This window comes from Scyliorhinus torazame, chromosome 5 (assembly GCF_047496885.1).
Source record: "Scyliorhinus torazame isolate Kashiwa2021f chromosome 5, sScyTor2.1, whole genome shotgun sequence".
NCBI classification, from domain to species: Eukaryota; Metazoa; Chordata; class Chondrichthyes; order Carcharhiniformes; family Scyliorhinidae; genus Scyliorhinus; species Scyliorhinus torazame.
In genome coordinates, this window is record NC_092711.1 from 319,779,067 (window position 1) to 319,796,461 (window position 17,395).

At 49.2% G+C, this 17,395-nt stretch overlaps 1 protein-coding gene across 4 annotated transcripts in view; it reads left to right on the forward strand.

The window, feature by feature from the left end:
* Positions 1-17,395, forward strand: part of LOC140421311 (proto-oncogene DBL-like) — a 261,868-nt gene that overhangs the window by 204,474 nt on the left and 39,999 nt on the right. For all 4 annotated transcript variants that reach the window (XM_072505953.1, XM_072505952.1, XM_072505956.1 and 1 more), the window contains 4 exons: positions 3,172-3,264; positions 7,285-7,363; positions 15,182-15,233; positions 15,453-15,562. In XM_072505953.1, coding sequence (XP_072362054.1) covers positions 3,172-3,264; positions 7,285-7,363; positions 15,182-15,233; positions 15,453-15,562 — 334 coding nt within the window. The remainder of the gene's footprint in view (positions 1-3,171; positions 3,265-7,284; positions 7,364-15,181; positions 15,234-15,452; positions 15,563-17,395) is intronic.

Below are 17,395 nucleotides of genomic sequence, written 5' to 3' on the forward strand. Positions count from 1 at the left end.
CGAGGTACAGTGAAAAGTATTGTAATACGTACAGTCCAGGCAGATCGTTCCATGCACGAAAAAACATAGGACATTCGATAAATACACAATGTAAATACATGGACATGGACATTGGGTGAGCTTGTGGAGTGTAGTGCTACTCAGCAGAGAAGATGTGTGGAGAGATCAGTTCAGTCCATAAGAGGGTCATTCAGGAGTCTGGTAACATCGGGGAAGAAGTTGTTTTTGAACCTGTTAGTGCGTGTTCTCAGACTTTTGTATCTCCTACCCAATGGATGAGGTTGGAAATCAGCAAAGCAAAGTCAAAGACTCTACCTGACCCCAGTGAACTGGTTTACATACTCTTACAATGATGTCCTAATCCTTCACCAATTGGGGATAGCAAAACACATATTTCATTGCAACACAAATTCAAGACTAACAACTTATGCCTTCATTCCTCGAAGACCAAGCTGTGGCAATCTACCCACCCACAGTAACAGTTGAATGTGTAGAAACAAACCTTTAAAACAGTCATTCATTCATTACTTTCTACTGTGTAAAAAATAATGTCATTTCACTACAAGGCAATGAAAGTGTCAAATGTCCAACCCCTGGAATTCTGAAATCAGCCTGCCATTTTTAAGAGGTTTCTGAGTCATCCCAACTTGGAGAACATTCAGCCCTCCACTTCTGCTTCCTCCAATTCACTTTGAGCTATAGGAGAGAATGTTGGCTAACCCTGGTGATTTGATACTCATCAGTCATCTGCTATTGTTACAATCTCTGTGGGGGCATTTAAGAAGAAAGTCAAACTTCCAGTTAATACTTGAATGAATGGCAGAACAAGATTTAATGTTTTAAGATTTTTACTGTACCAAAATACTAAAAGCACTGTGACTAAACACTACCTCTGCAGCAACTTTTACTTGAAACCACAAAACAGAAAATTCCCCCTTTTTTTTAACACCCAGAAGCACACTTTATAGATATACTAAACACTCTCCTTTAAACATAATTTCAATTCTCCTGGAATCAGTCCAAGGTATTTCTTAGCTATGAATGCTTATGACTGTTTGTTTCTGTTCTCCGCTTGGGAAATTTTAAGCTCAGAGCTGTCTTTCACAATGAAGATTTTTTTTCCCCAGAGATTCTTCCTCTAGCGCAAACTAAGTGAATATTCCAGCCTCATTTTAACTTCTCATGAATTTGGTCTTTTCATTCCTAGCATTAGCTCCCACCTGCAATTTCTGCATAGTGGACCAAAGTATCTTAGTGCCTATAGCCCCTCTTCCTCTCTCAGATCCTAGCAGACCAAACATGTTGAGAGTTTTCAGGGCTATGTTGGACCCTTCTCATCTCAAAGCCCACCTTCAAGGCAATGTAAATCACATGGGCCTTGTATCCAGATGAACATGCTGATTAGCTACCCTTGGGGCTCAGACTCTCTTTAATCCTGGAAAAAAACTGTTTACAACTTGATATTCTCAACATCTCTCTGAGATTCACAGTCTATCCACTGTTACGGGGAGGAACCATAGACCGATCATGAGGGCAACGAAATGCATGTAGGGTCAGTTAAACGAAGGACAAACTAAACCTCTCTGTATAATAAAGGAAATTAGCGCGAGTGAGAAAAACGTGATGTGTATATATACAACTGTTTATAAATATGGGAAATGCCAATAAAAAGACTTTTTTTTTAAAAAAAAGATACTCTGGGCCCCTTTTAATCTCCAACAATCAAACTACCCAGGCTTGCTATCAGGCATACTTCAGAACAGATTACATAACCTCTCCCATTTTACCTTAAAAGAAAGTTGCGAAACATAACAATATTATAAACCTCATATTTGTAACACTGTCCATGGGATTGATTTAATTCTATCACTTCTTCCTCTCCATGGAGGTGGGATGCACTGTTATTTTTGCATCTCACCAACCGGGAAGGTCACTGAATGTAGGTGTTTTATGTGAATTTCAGTTAACATTGTGCCATGAATTTCAAATGATTTAGTGGGTAATCTACATGCCTTTGAGCTGCAAGCTCTTGTGTGGAAGCCGCACTCCCAAAGATTTGAGTGCATATTCTAGGCCAGTGCACCCAGTGCCTGCACCAAGGGGGTGCTGCATTTCAGAGGAGCTGTTAAACCGAGATCCCGTCTGCCTTCTCGCGTGGATGCAAAATATTCCAAGTCCCTAATCAACGATGCACATGGAGCCTTCCTCAGGTTTTGGGCCGATGTTCATCCCTTAACCAATACCTAACACAGATAACATGAACCTTTATTTCATTGCTGTTTGTGTGATCATCCTGTGTGCAAATTGGTTGCTGTACCTTTCAATGTTACGTTATTGACTACACTTTCAAACATACTTTATAGGCTGTAAAGTGCTTTTGGATGTTACGGTTGACACATTCATTTTACAACCCAATATAAATACAATCCCGATTTGAATTCCAGCCAGAACTAAATCAGTATTTTGGGAGTGGAGGAGGAGGGAAGGGAAAGGTCCCCACCCGGTAAATTATTGACCAGATTGCCACTGACCTTGAACTGTTGTAAGACTTCTTACTGTGCTCATCCCAGTCCAACGCCGGCATCTCCACATCATGACTGACCTTGAAGAAAGTTGCCCACAAAACTCTGGTGATGTCTGTGGTGCGGTTTTCCCGAGGGCAGTCTGAACCTGGCACCATGTCAAATGGATTTATGGGTGTGCAACAGCAATGATGTCATCAAGCTGAGTAAGCGGCAAATCACATTGAAGTATTCACACAGGCAGCAAACCAGGACAAAAGTACTGAATCCCTCCAATTTTAATTTGAGATTTCAGACAGTGAACTAAATGATTTATAATTGGATCAAGTTAAACCGTAAAATAACAAGATAAACAAGCTTTTAAAATAATATAAAATGTAAAGAAAATATTCTCTGGCCTATACAGATACCTTAAATTTGCTGTCAATCTCAGTGAAGAATGCTGACAGTTGCACCATCATTTTCACCACAAGATCCAGGTCAACAAAATAGTTCAGAGCGACAAACTAGCCTTTTGCAATTAGTTCTTGTAACTGTGGATGTGCTGTTGTTTTATTTCAAAGATACTCCATCTAAACCTATTGCTGTTGCTTGCTACTGAAAGAAGAATAGAGGAATATAACAATACTTCTTGTATTTCATTTGTCAGATGAGTGCAGTTGGGATCACTGAGAATATTAAAGGAGATACTCGGAGGTTTGAAGTCTGGTATAGTGGGCGAGAGGAAGTGTATCTCATCCAAGTAAGTTCAGTGCCATCAAGGATTCATGGACAGTATTTGTAGGATTTGACTTGCTTCCAACCGCAGGGTTCAGCTTAATCGCTTCTTTAAATTATGTGTTAATTGTCAGGCTTTGGGCATTACTGACAGTTTATTGTCCATCCCTAAATTGCCCTTGAGAAGGTAGTGGTGAGCTGCCTTCTTGAACCGCTGCAGTCCATGTAGTGTAAGTACACCCACTGTGCTGTTAGGGAGGGAGCTCCAGGATTTTAACCCAGCGGCAGTGAACGAATGGCAATATACTCCCAAATCAGGATGATGTGTAGCTTGAAGGGGACTTGCAAATGATTGTAGTTCCATGTGCCTGCTGCCCTTGTTCTTCCTGGTGATGACGATTGGGGATTGAGAGGTGCTCATAGAATCATAGAATTTACAGTGCAGACGGAGGCCATTCGGCCCATCGAGTTTGCACCGGCTCTTGGACAGAGCACCCGACCCAAGCCCACTCCTCCACCCTATTCCCCATAACCCAGTAACCCCACCCCACCATTTTGGACACTAAGAATAACTTACCATGGCCAATCCACCTAACCTGCACATCTTGGACTGTGGGAGGAAACCGGAGAACCCGGAGGAAACCCACGCAGACACGGGGAGGATGTGCAGACTCCGCACAGACAGTGACCCAAGCTGGGAATCGAACCTGGGACACTGGAGCTGTGAAGCAACTGTGCTACCGTGCTACCATACTGTCGAAGAAGTCTTGGGGAGTTGCTGGAATCTTATATTTAGATCCATTTACAGCCCCTGAAGCAATTGAGATGCTCCGTTTAAAACTGATTGAGCACGAAGGTTTTGTTTGTCTGACTCTTTGAAAGGGATTATGGGTTAGATTCTAATGTGTATTTGTCATGGTTTTCATCATTGTCCTGTACCACCATTATTATACCACTGACACAGCAGCAAGACTGCAAGTGGGCTAAGTCCCAGCCTCGAGTTTTCATTAGTGCCACATATGGCAAGCAATATTGCAAAGGCTAAGGCCGTGGAGAGTGACTCCCTTCTCTTGGGAGTTCCCACATCCTGGTCTCTCAGTAATCAGTGGGGTCTTCAGCAGCCCTGCTTACACTGGGCCGACCAAGGCACGGAATGGTAGACCCGGGACCAGCCGGTGATCCAGCGCTGGATTGTGGTCTGAATTCTCAAAACAAATGCCCTTCCCCTTAAAGAAGTTTCAGCTATTTTACAAAGCTGGTGTAAGAAGAAGTGGCATTAATTCCTCAAACGTTGCTGGTGGTTGGGATGGTGTGCATGTGTGCGTATGTGTGATGTATGTGGAGGGGTCTTCTGAGGCACTTTCTCATCAGATCCAGCTGTCTTCAGCCTCTTTTAGGGGCCAGACACCCTAACTGGAGGTCCACCCTAGCTGGAGGTACACCCTAACTGGAGGTATACCCTAGCTGGAGGTCCACCCTACCTGGAGGTATACCCTAGCTGGAGGTCCACCCTAGCTGGAGGTACAGCCTAGCTGGAGGTCCACCCTACCTGGAGGTCCACCCTAGCTGGAGGTACACCCTACCTGGAGGTCGACCCTAGCTGGAGGTCGACCCTAGCTGGAGGTCGACCCTAGCTGGAGGTCGACCCTAGCTGGAGGTCCACCCTACCTGGAGGTCCACCCTACCTGGAGTTACACCCTACCTGGAGGTACACCCTAGCTGGAGGTACAGCCTAGCTGGAGGTCCACCCTAGCTGGAGGTCCACCCTAGCTGGAGGTCCACCCTAGCTGGAGGTCCACCCTACCTGGAGGTCCACCCTAACTGAAGGTACACCCTAGCTGGAGGTACAGCCTAGCTGGAGGTATACCCTACTTGGAGGTCGACCCTACTTGGAGGTGGACCCTACCTGGAGGTACACCCTAGCTGGAGGTACACCCGAACTGGAGGTACACCCTAGCTGGAGGTCCACCCTAACTGGAGGTACACCAGGGGGCACTGGAGGTATACCCTAACTGGAGGTATACCCTGACTGGAGGTACACCCTAACTCGAGGTACACCCTAACTGGAGGTACACCCTAACTGAAGGTACACCCTAGCTTGAGGTATACCCTAGCTGGAGGTATACCCTAACTGGAGGTATACCCTAGCTTGAGGTATACCCTAGCTGGAGGTATACCCTAACTGGAGGTACACCCTAGCTGGAGGTACACCCTAGCTGGAGGTACACCCTAGCTGGAGGTACACCCTAACTGGAGGTATACCCTAACTGGAGGTACACCCTAACTGGAGGTACACCCTAGCTTGAGGTATACCCTAGCTGGAGGTACACCCTAGCTTGAGGTATACCCTAGCAGGAGGTATATCCTAACTGGAGGTACACCCTAGCTGGAGGTACACTCTACATGGAGGTCGACCCTACCTGGAGGTAGACCCTACATGAAGGTACACTCACTCGCTGTTGAAATGCAAAGTTCTCCCGACTGCAGGGTTACCAGCAGAGATTTGCACTGGGTGCACTTGGTCACTTAAACTGGAAGATACGGTCCACGTTTTCCTAGGGTCAGGGTGTTATAATCAGGACCCAGTTGTCCACAAACTACCTCCAAATGTTACACAGCAGGCAATGCCCTCGATTGACCAGGGCCAAAATATCGGCAGCTTCTTAATTTATCTTCTCGTAAATAAACCCAAGACTCTTGATCTTTTTTTCAAATTCACACTCTGGTTTCGATGTCACTGCCAAGGCTGCATTTGTTGCTTCTCCCCCATTGCCCTGAGAAGCTGGTGATGGGACTTGTTTTCAAACTGCTGCTGTCCCTGTGATATTCTCGATAGTGGTCTGACGCCACTCAGTGGCTGGCTTGATCGGCTAGATTTACGAATCAACCACTTTGGTGTGGGTCTGGAGTCGGGTCGAAGCCCAGCAGGTTTCCTTCACTAAAAACGACATGAGGGAACCAGTTGGGTTTATGGCAATCCAGCTTCATGGCCACTTGCTCCGAGACCAGCTTTATGTTTTCACATTGAAATTCTCAAACCGTTATACTGGGGCATAACCACTACAGAGTTGTACCCTGTGGTCGCTGGCAATCTGACCTGAGCTTTCAATCCAACAATACACTTTTTAAAAAAAAAAGAGGTAAAATGATACATTTGCCTGGAATTTTTGCGATCCACGCTGACAGGAGGGATTGCCATGGTGTCTCACTGCAGCCTATTGCAAAGGCCTTTCACTGAGTGGCAGCACGGTGGCCTTTCACTGAGGGGCTATTTAGCACAGGGCTAAATCGCTGGCTTTGAAAGCAGACCAAGGCAGTCCAGCAGCACGGTTCAATTCCCGTAACAGCCTCCCCGAACAGTCGCCGGAATGTGGCGACTAGGGACTTTTCACAGTAACTTCATTTGAAGCCTACTTGTGACAATAAGCAATTTTCATTTCATTTCATTTCAGTGGTCAGCACTGCTGCCTCACGGCGCCGAGGATCCAGGTTCGATCCCGGCCCCGGGTCACTGTCAGTGTGGAGTTTGCACATTCTCCCCGTGTCTGCGTGGGTCTCATTCCCACAACCCCAAAAGATGTGCAGGCTCGGTGGATTGGCCTACCTACCAATTTAGCCCCTTAATTGGAACAAAAATGATTGGGCACTCTAAATTTTTTTTAAAAGCCTTTCACTCATCCTATTCCAAACCCCAATGATCGAGCCAAATCCATCCTGGGGCCTGCTTACTGTGCCCACGTGCTGGGGTGTCTCAGAGCCTCGTCGCCAGTTCCACAAGGGAGCGAGTGGAGCTCAGTTCGGGCTGGAGAGAAAACATCAAAAATGTTTTGCTCCTAACTCCCCCCACTCAACCAATCAGCAGAGGGAGCAGGGGAAAACGTGATTGCTGTCCAAACGCTGTGGAGATCAGTCCTCTATTTGCAATGTGTAAGAGCGTTATTTGACATGTCTGTATTTAAGATCGGAGGAAGCAAACACTTTTTCACAGAAGACCAAGGGTGAAAGATTTACCTTTTGCAGAACCATATTCTCTATCTGTTCTCAGGCTCCGTCAGTGGATATTAAGATGGCCTGGTTGAGTGAGATGAGGAGAGTACTAACAAATCAACAGAGACTCCTCCGAGGTACTTGGTGCTTTTTGCTGATGCTGGATTCCAGAAACTTCTTTCACTGTGCTGTTTAGAAATGATGACTCGGTGACGCGCTTCTCCTAATTGTGCAGTCAAGTGAGAAAACCTAACCGGGAGTCCTGACTTCCACCGTACCGATTTCTCAATAGGCGGTAGCCATACACACTGTATAACGCTGTACTCTTCAAGTGTCCTTTGTTTCAGGTCAAGTCATTTGAAATCAGGCTTCCAATGTACACTCTTGCTGAGTTAGAAACATAGGATCTTACAGCGCATTCAAAGGCCATTCAGCCCGAAAGTGCCTGTGCTAGCTCTCTTTGAAAGAGCTGTCCAATTAGTCCCAACTCTCCAGCTTTTTCCCCATAATCCTGAAAAAAATTCCGTTAAAGTGTACACCCAGTTTTTCATCGAAGTTACCACTGAATCTGCTTGCAGTGCCCTTTCAGATCAAAACAACACTGTGTAAAACCATCACCTCTCCCTCAGTGCTGGCACTGAGCACGGATAGACCTCTGAATCTTCAATCTGGCATGATGATCAAATAATTCCAGACAGCTCCAGGGTGTGCAGTAATCGCTTTTATCAAGTACATTATGTGGTCGTTACGTCTGCCAGCCATGAACAGCAAATGCATGATGTTCCTCCGTTGATAGGTTATTCCTACTCCTGGCCCTCAATGGATCGGACCATCTGAGTTGAAAGACATGGTGATACATTGGGTGGGGAAGGTAACATGTGGAGAAAAATGAATTGGCCTTGGAATAAGTGAGGCGGAGATTCACCAGAATAAGACCAGGACTTAATGGTTACAGAGACTCGCTTTGTTCCGATCTGATTCAGGTGTTGAAAATGGTGAACGGATTTGATAAAGTTGATGGAGGAACATTCATTCCCCTGGTGGGGCGAGACCAGACCAATAGGCATAACCTTAAAATTAGAGCTACTTCATTCAGGGTTGACCTCAGGAAGAACTATTTCACACAAAGCGTAGACCTCGCTGCTCCCAAACTGCCGTGGATGAAAGAAAGAAAGAAGAAAAACAATCTCAAAACTCAGATGCATAGAAGTCACGGGACATGGAGCTGAGGCCCAAATGAGGCATTGTCAGATTAAATGGCAGTCTTGGTTTTGAGGGGCCGAATAGTACTCTCCAGTTCTGATATTAGGACACCCTCCCAATTTCCTACCCAGTGACATCCTGGCTCCCCATTGGCTGGTTCTTCTTCCCACCCTATAGTCCTGAATTTGCTGTGGTCGGATGATTCACTCTGTGCGGGAATCAGGAAATCTGCCCAGTCGTTTTATGGCCACGGATTCTTTTAAACCTTTAGACTTCCTCAGTTGTGCTCACTGATCTACACTGGACCCTCGACTGACAATGTCTCAATCTCAAAACTCATAGAACATAGAAAAATACAGCACAGAACAGGCCCTTCGGCCCACTATGTTGTGCCGAACCTTTGTCCTAGATTAATCATGTTTGTTTTCAAATCCCTCCAAGGCTTTGTCCCTGCCCCGCCTCTATAGTCTCCTCACTGGGACAAAATGCTGGAATTCCTTCCCGATTGGCACTCTGGGTGTACCCACACCACATGGGCACACCACCTTCTCAGAGGTAATTGGGGTGGGTTGTAAATTCTGGTCTTGCCAATGATTCCCACATCCCATTGATCACATTAAAGAAGAACAACACAATCTTTTGAGATCCCTGCGCTCCTCCAATTCCGCCCTCTTGAGCATTGCTGATTGTAATTGCTCCAACATTGGAGGCTGCCCTTGCAACTGCGTTGTTCCCAAGCTCAGGAATTTCCACCTTAAACCACTTCACCTCCATAACCCTCTCTTCCCCTGATAAATGCTTCTTCAATTCCATCTCTTTGATAAAGCTTATGGTCACCTTTCCCAATATCTCTGTCTCAAATGCTGTTCCTGTGAAGCATATTGGGATGTTTAGCTACTCTAAAGGTAGAGCGATACAAATTGTTATGTACTGCCCGAGGTTAGCACCTGCTGCAAAATCCAATGACCATACAACAGTGTTCATTAGGTATATGCCAATGATGCTCGCATGAATGTTTCAGCTGAAGGCACAATGGGCCTGATTGCCCTACTCCTGTGCTGTGCCGTTATATATAATGAGCAGTCTACATAGTGAGCAGTGGATGAGAGAGAAGTGACCATTTTTTAATTATTCCGCAGGATGTGGGCTTTGCTGGCCTGGTGGGCCGAATGGCCTCCTTCTGCACTAGCGGGATTCTATGATACTAGTGCCAGCATCTGTTGCCCATTTCTAATTGCCCTTAAGACATTGGTGCTGAGCGGCCTTCTTGAACTGTTGCAGTCCCTGTGTGTAGGTACACCCCACAATGCTGTTAGGGAGGGAATGCCAAGATTTTGACCCACCGCCAGGGAAGGAAAGGTCATATATTTACTGGTCAGGACGGCGAGTGACTCAGAGGGAAACCTCCAGGTGTTCCCAGGTGTCTGTTGCCATGGTCCTTCCAGGAGCTCCTGGGTGGACCCCAGTTTCTGGGTCACTGACTGAGTATTGTGGTTGGTTGGGAAATTTATTTTTCCAATCTTACGACAAGAGATTCGGTTAGAACGTGTTTGTCTTGAGTAAATGCTGGGAATTGTGTAAATTTGTTTTGGTTAGACTGTGTGGTTTACTCCACGACTAGCAGCAAGACTAATGAGGTTAGAAACACCTCAGCCACTACAAACACAGCTGGTGTCAGCTGTGCTGCAGTTGGTAACGCTCTCGTCTCTGAGTCAGAAGGTTGTGGGTTCAAATCCTATTTCGGGAACTGGGCTAAAGACCTGGGTTGAGATTCCAGTGTTTGGTCCCATTGCAGGCAATCACACCTTTGTGTCAACAGGTTTCTGGGACTGTTTCAGAAGGCAGGCTCTCCTGAGGCAATGCTGCAAAGTCAGAGTTCATTTCCCTTCAGGTGAGGTGTTAGCACTGCTGCCTCACAGCACCAGAGACCCGGGTTCAATTCCGTCCTCGGGTGACTCTGTGGAGTTTGCACTTTCTCCCCGTGTAGCCCAGGTTTGCTCTGAGTGCTCCGGTTTCCTCCCACAGTCCAAAGATGTTCGGGTTAGGTGGCTTGGCCATGATCAATTGCCCTTGGTGTTCAAAGGTTAGGTGGGTTTCTGGGGATAGGGCGGGGAAGTGTGTTTGGGTGGAGTGCTCTTTCGGAGGGTCAGTGTGGAGCCGATGGGCCGACTGGCATCCTTCTGCACTGTGGGGATTCTATAACACTAATTCCTTGTGGACAGCCTTTGGAGAGTCAGGACATGGGGCGAGATTCTCCGACCCCCCGCCGGGTCGGAGAATCGCCGGGGGCTGGCGTGAATCCCGCCCCCGCCGGTTGCCAAATTCTCTGGCACCGGATATTCGGCGGGGGCGGGAATCGCGCCGCGCTAGTTGGCCCCCCCCCCCTCCCCCCCAGCGATTCTCCGGCCCGGATGGGCCGAAGTCCCGCTGCTAGAATGCCTGTCCCGCCGGCGTAGATTAAACCACCTACCTTACCGGCGGGACAAGGCGGCGTGGGCGGGCTCCAGGGTCCTGGGGGGGGCGTGGGGCGACCTGGCCCCGGGGGGTGCCCCCACGGTGGCCTGGCCCGCGATCGGGGCCCACTGATCCACGGGCGGGCCTGTGCCGTGGGGGCACTCTTTTCCTTCCGCCTTCGCCACGGTCTCCACCATGGCGGAGGCGGAAGAGACTCCCTCCACAACGCATGCGCGGGGATGTCGTGAGCGGCCGCTGACGCTCCCACGCATGCGGTGCCCGGAGATGTCATTTCCGCACCAGCTGGCGGGGCACCAAAGGCCTTTTCCGCCAGCTGGCGGGGCAGAAATTAGTCCGGCGCGGGCCTAGCCCCTTAAGGTTGGGGCTCGGCCCCCCAAGATGCGGAGGATTCCGCACCTTTGGGGCGGCGCGATGCCCGACTGATTTGCGCCGTTCTGGGCGCCGGTCGGCGGACATCGCGCCGACACCGGAGAATTTCGACCATGAGTTCTTACCTGCAGATTTCCCAGCCTCTGACCTGCTCTTGGTGTCACAGTTCAGATGGCTAGTCTGTTTCAGTTTCTAGTCAATGGTAACCGCTAAGATGTTGATAGTGGGGGATTCAGCGATGCTCGAGGGGAGGTTGTGGCGCAGTGGTACTGTCGCTGGACTAGTAATTCAGAGAGGTCTGTAGATGCCATTGGCAGGTCACCTCTAGCGCTGAAAAACACGCAGCGGGGCGGTCAGGTAATCCCCTCCAGTGTCTTCGCCATTGGGGTTTCCTGACAGGTTGGCCATGCTGAACCTTTATAAATCACTGGTTAGGCTCAACGTGAATATTGTGTCGAATTCTGGGCTCTGCACTTTAGGAAGGTTGTCAAGGCCTTGGAGGGGTGGGGGGGGGGGGGGGGGGGGGGGAGGCGATTTACTGGAAAGGGACCAGGGAGGAGGGACTCCAGTAATATGGAGGGACTGGAAATGAAATGAAACAAAAATGAAAATCGCTTCTTGTCACAAGTAGGCTTCAAATGAAGTTACTGTGAAAAGCCCCTAGTCGCCACATTCCGGCGCCTGTTCGGGGAGGCTGGTACGGGAAGAAGCTGGACTGGAGAAGCTAAGATTACTCTCCATAGAGCAGAGAGGATTAAGAAGGGATTTAATGGAGGTATTCAAAATCAGGAATGTTTTCGAAGCGAGTAAATAAGGAGAAGCTCTTGCCAGAGACAGGAGGGTCAGTAAACAGAATCTGAGATTTGGCGAACGAGCTGGAGAGGAGATGGGAGATTTTCCCTTTTACGCTGAGCTCCCGTGATCTGGAACGCGCTGCCTGAAGAGAGTATTAAGACCATAAGACATAGGAGCGGAAGTAAGGCCATTCGGCCCATCGAGTCCACTCCGCCATTCAATTATGGCTGATTTCAACTCCATTTACCCGCTCTCCATAGCCCTTAATTCCTCCAAGTGGAAATGGTTTCAGCCGTAACTTTCAGAAGGGAGTTGGATTAAAACTTGATGTCATTCGCACAGCGTTGGGGAAGGAGCAGGAGGACTGGGACTAATTTTAAGAGCTGGCACATGAGCAATGGGCCTCATCGCCTCATTTTGTGCTCTATGATTCTGTGCTGATTCAGAGAGAACAGTAATCTTGGGGGGGGGGGCACAATAATTGGCCCCTTAAGAGCTTCAAATGGGGCAAGTGCAGACGGGCCACCCTAGGTCTCGCCTTGCCCCATGTACAATTGCGCACTGTTTAGGTAGGTGGGTGAGAGGGTAGCGAGGAAGCCATCAACTGAATTTAGCAGGCACACCTACCTGCAGGTCTGCCCGTGGAGAATAGCCAACCCCAGGTTTGGTGGTAATACAGTGACTAATCCAATGATTGCGATAATGACTAATTGAGGCTAAAACAGTTAATTCCTGGCAGTTTTCTGGGATTCAAGGGGCGAGATTCTCCGCTCCCGCGCCGGTTGGGAGAATCGCCTGGGTCGCCAAATTTTCCCACGACGCCGGTCCGACGCCCTCCCGCGATTCTCCCAAGCGGCGAGAACGGCCCCGTCGAGTTCCGCGGGCCGCAGGCCGGAGAATCGCCCGAGACACCCAACATGGCGATTCTCCGGCACCCCTGCTCTTCTCAGGACCGGATGGGCCGAGCGGCCAGCCCAAAACGGCGGGTTCCACACCTGGTCGGTGCCGGCGGGAACAGCGCGGGAACGCTGGGGGAGGAGGGGCCTGCGGGGGGGAGGGGAGGGGGTATCCTGCACTGGGGGGGGCCTCAAATGGGGTGTGGCCCGCGATCGGTGCCCACCGATCGTCGGGCCGTCCTCTCTGAAGGAGGACATCCTTTCTTCCGCAGCCCCGCAAGATCCGTCTGACATCTTTTTGCGGGGCGGACTCGGAGAGGACGGCAACCACGCATGCGCGGGTGACGCCAGTTATGCGGCGCCGGCCGTGTCATGTATGCGCCGCCGCCTTTATGCGGCGCGAAGGCCTGGCGTGTGTAAATGACGCGCGCCGCTCCTAGCCCATTATCGGGCCTTGCATCAGTCGGGATAGGGGCCGTTTCGCGCCGTCGTGAACCTCGACGGCGTTCACGACGGCGCGAACACTCTGCCTCCATTTTGGAGAATCCCGCCCAAGGGTTCTGACACTAGACAAGGCCGATAGATTGAGCATGAGTGGCAGAGTGGTTAATGCTGCGGCCTCACAGCTCCAGGGTCCCGGGTTCAATTCTGGCCTCGGGTGAATGTCTGTGCGGAGTCTGCACGTTCTCCACGTGTCTGCGTGGGTTTCCTCCGGGTGCTCCGGTTTCCTCCCAGAGTCCAAAGATGTGCCGGTTAGGGGGATTGGCCATGATAAATTGCCCTTAGTGTCCAAAAGGTTAGGTGGGGTTACTGGGTTACGGGGATAGGGTGGAGGTGTGAGCCCCGGTAAGGTGCTCTTTCCAGGGATGAGTGCAGACTCGATGGGTCGAATGGCCTCCTTCTGCACTATAGGGATTCAATGATTTTATGAGTTGTTGCCTGATGGTTGTATCGAGTCGATAATCCTACAGTGTTGTTATATTTCCCTTGACTGGCCTGAGAAAGTTGCGTTGGGCCATGTTGGGTGAGCCCAGGGTTTGGGGGGGACGGTGGAAATGGGCCGACGTGCTGATAAACATATTTCAGAACCCTGATAGTTCTGAGAAAAAACTGAAGTCTGAGGTTTTTGTTGTAATTTTGAGACTTCTCCTTCGTTTCCTGTTTCTAAAGTAGTTTTAGTTTCAAAATTTGGTTCCACACATGCCAAAACTGCATTTACATAGAATCATAGACTCCCTGTCGTACAGAAGGAGGCCATCGATTCTGCACCGACCCTCTGAAAGAGCTCCCTACCTAGGCACATGCCCCGTCTCTGCAACTCCACCTACCCTTTGGACACTAAGGCGCAATTTAGCGTGGCCAATCCACCTTACATCGGTAAATGCACATTAATGAAGTGCGCTGCTTGATCCTGCTGCACATTAAGCTATTGCTGCTGAGTTCTTTGATAAATGACAACCATATTGTGATGAAGAAAATAGTCGGCCTTCTACCAGTCACGTGAGGTTGGCGACAAATTGGATTTTTCAAAACTGAGTTTGCTAGATCCTTCTAAAAGGAATTAACAGTTACAGAACCAAAAGGTGTAAAATCAGGTTAAGGTACAGATCAGCCATGATCTAACTAATGGCGGAACAGGCTTGAAGGGCTGAATGGCCCTCTGTTTCTGCAGCCTCTTCAACTATTTACTGTGGTCCCATTTCCCTCTCTCGAGAATCTTACTTCTTTAATACCAATTCCCTGTTGCATAATGACTGCCTTAATAGAACAAATAGTGCAGAAGGAGGCCATTCGGCCCATCGAGTCTGCACCGACCCACATTAAGCCCTCACTTCCACCCTATCCCCGTAACCCAATAACCCCTCCTAACTTTTTTGGACACTAAGGGCAATTTAGCATGGCCAATCCACCTAACCTGCATGTCTTTGGACTGTGGGAGGAAACCGGAGCACCCGGCGGAAACCCACGCAGACACGGGGAGAACGTGCAGACTCCGCACAGACAGTGACCCAGCAGGGAATCGAACTTGGGACCCTGGTGCTGTGAAGCCACAGTGCTAACCACTTGTGCTGCCCTGATGTTCCTTGCACTGAAGAATTTCATTCCACTTAATTGGGGCTATTTGTTTAATTGGAGATTAAGTTGAACAGGATACACAAGCAGAGCCTGGGTTATAGCAATGCCTGATCATTATCTCACTCTGCCTCCATTTCACAGGAGACAGTCAATCTCATCAGCACCTGACAGATCAGATCCTTCTAACCCCAGGGTAAGTGTTAAAATGGTCCGTACAATTAAATGACAATATGCTGTGTTTGCTTTGCAAAGGAATAAAATAGATTTAATCAATTTTGCATTAGGTTAGTGCAATCTGACAGATAAGACTTGCGCACTTCCTGAGCAGTTCTCAAGTGCGAAAGTTGACCTTTGGTTCCTGGATTTCATTCCATCCCGTCTGAGGTCATTTTCTATTTTTTGTTTTGGACAGGAAACAGAAAACAGCCTCTTTAAGTTCGGAAGAAAATGACTCTGATCTCACAAGTTCTGGGGTTTTCGAACATGTCCCTCTGTCACCTCAGCATCTCTCGACACGGAAAGGTATTGCTGACGATTCCCTTTCGCACGATCACCCTGTGCGGAAGCTTTCATTGTAAACGACTGTGCATATTTAAACAGTCGAGTGCCGATGATACTGATCCGAGCAGCTTTCGGTGCAGTTTCACCTGGTTGCATTTCAAGCTGGTTGCATTCCTGGAACTTTCAGTTCTGCTAACTGGACATTGTTTTAGCCTCTGAAAACTGTCTTCACCGAATTTTCCCGTTTGCTTTTACTTGGAACTTTTGAACAAAGCAAATGCGCCAAAATAGATTCTGCACGACAGTGTAGAAGGCAGCCATTCGGCCCATCGAGTCTGCACCGGCCCTTGGACCGAGCACTCTACTTAAGGCCACGCCTCCGCCCTATCCCCGTAACCCAGTAACCCGACCTACCTTTTTGGACACTAAGGGGCAATTCAGCATGGCCAATCCACCTAACCTGCACGTCTTCGGACTGTGGGAGGAAACCGGGGCACCCGGAGGAAACCTACGCAGACACGGGAGAACGTGCAGTCTCCGCACAGACAGTGACCCGAGACCGGAATTGAACCCTGGTCCCTGGCGCTGTGAGGCAGCAGTGCTAAACACTGTGCCACCCCTGGGGAGGCCCCCGATGGGGCCTGGCCCGGGATCGGGGCCCACCGATCGGCGGGCCGGCCGCTCGCTCCCTGGGCCTATTTTCTTCCGCGCCGGCCCCTGAACTCCCACCCCATTTTGCGTCGGGGCCAGCGTGTCGCGGGAGGCTACCGCGCATGCGCGGGTTGGCGCCGGCGCCACTGCGCATGGGCAGATCCCGCGGCGCACAGTTCACGCCGGGATGGGAGGCTGGAGCAGCGTGAACCGCTCCAGCGCCGTACTGGCCCCCCTGTAGGGGCCAGAATCGTTACTCCCAGCGGCCCGTTCACGCCGTCGTGAAACACGACGGCCTTTCCGACGGCATGGACACTCTGCCGCCGAATTGGAGAATCCCACCCAATATGTTTGATTCTGAAATGTGTTTGTCGGCCCATTTCCACCGTCTCCCCCAAACCCTGGGCTTACCCTACATGGCTGATGAGTATGCAACACAACCTTCTCAGGCCAGCCAAGGGAAATATAACAACACGCTTTCATAGACACTCACTCATTGACAGAGGAGAGAGACAGGATGGGCTGAACAATGGCAAACGGAATTCAATCCAGATAAGGCCACAATCAGATCAGCTGTGATCTTATTGAATGGGAGGATGGGCCGAATAGCCGACACCTAATTCTTATGATGTTTTGGTCATTTTACTGTTAATAAATCCTCCTTTGAAAAGGAACCTTGAAGGCTAACAACATAAACCTTTGGCAAGAATATTGGCAACAAATGGTTAATTTGATTAATTTTTGTGATTTTTCACTGTTGATATTTCGGTGATACTGGGAAAAGGCTCTCCTAGTTCCTGGAAAAGGTGATGGTGAGCTGTCTTCGTCAACCACTGTATGTGGCTTGCTAGCACATTGGAGGACAGCTACGCGTCAGCCACGTTACTTGTGGGTCTGGAGTCACATGTAGGCCAGGCCTGGTAAATGTGCTGGGTTTCCACAATAACCCTCATGAGATTGATCGATTGATCTCCCCGTGGGACACGTAAAATACCAGCTCGCCCGCGAGTGGGCAGGGGCCCTATCAGCGGGGCTTGCAAACTCGCCCTTTGAATGGGACCGGCCCTTCGGTAGTCCTGATTGGGACTTGTGTGCTGTAAGCTGCGTTACGGCCTTTACTTTATGTTAACTAAGTAAGTATAGTTTAGCTTACCTTCTCGGGCCTCCTGAACTTTAATTGCTTCCTTCTTTTGTTGTTTGATT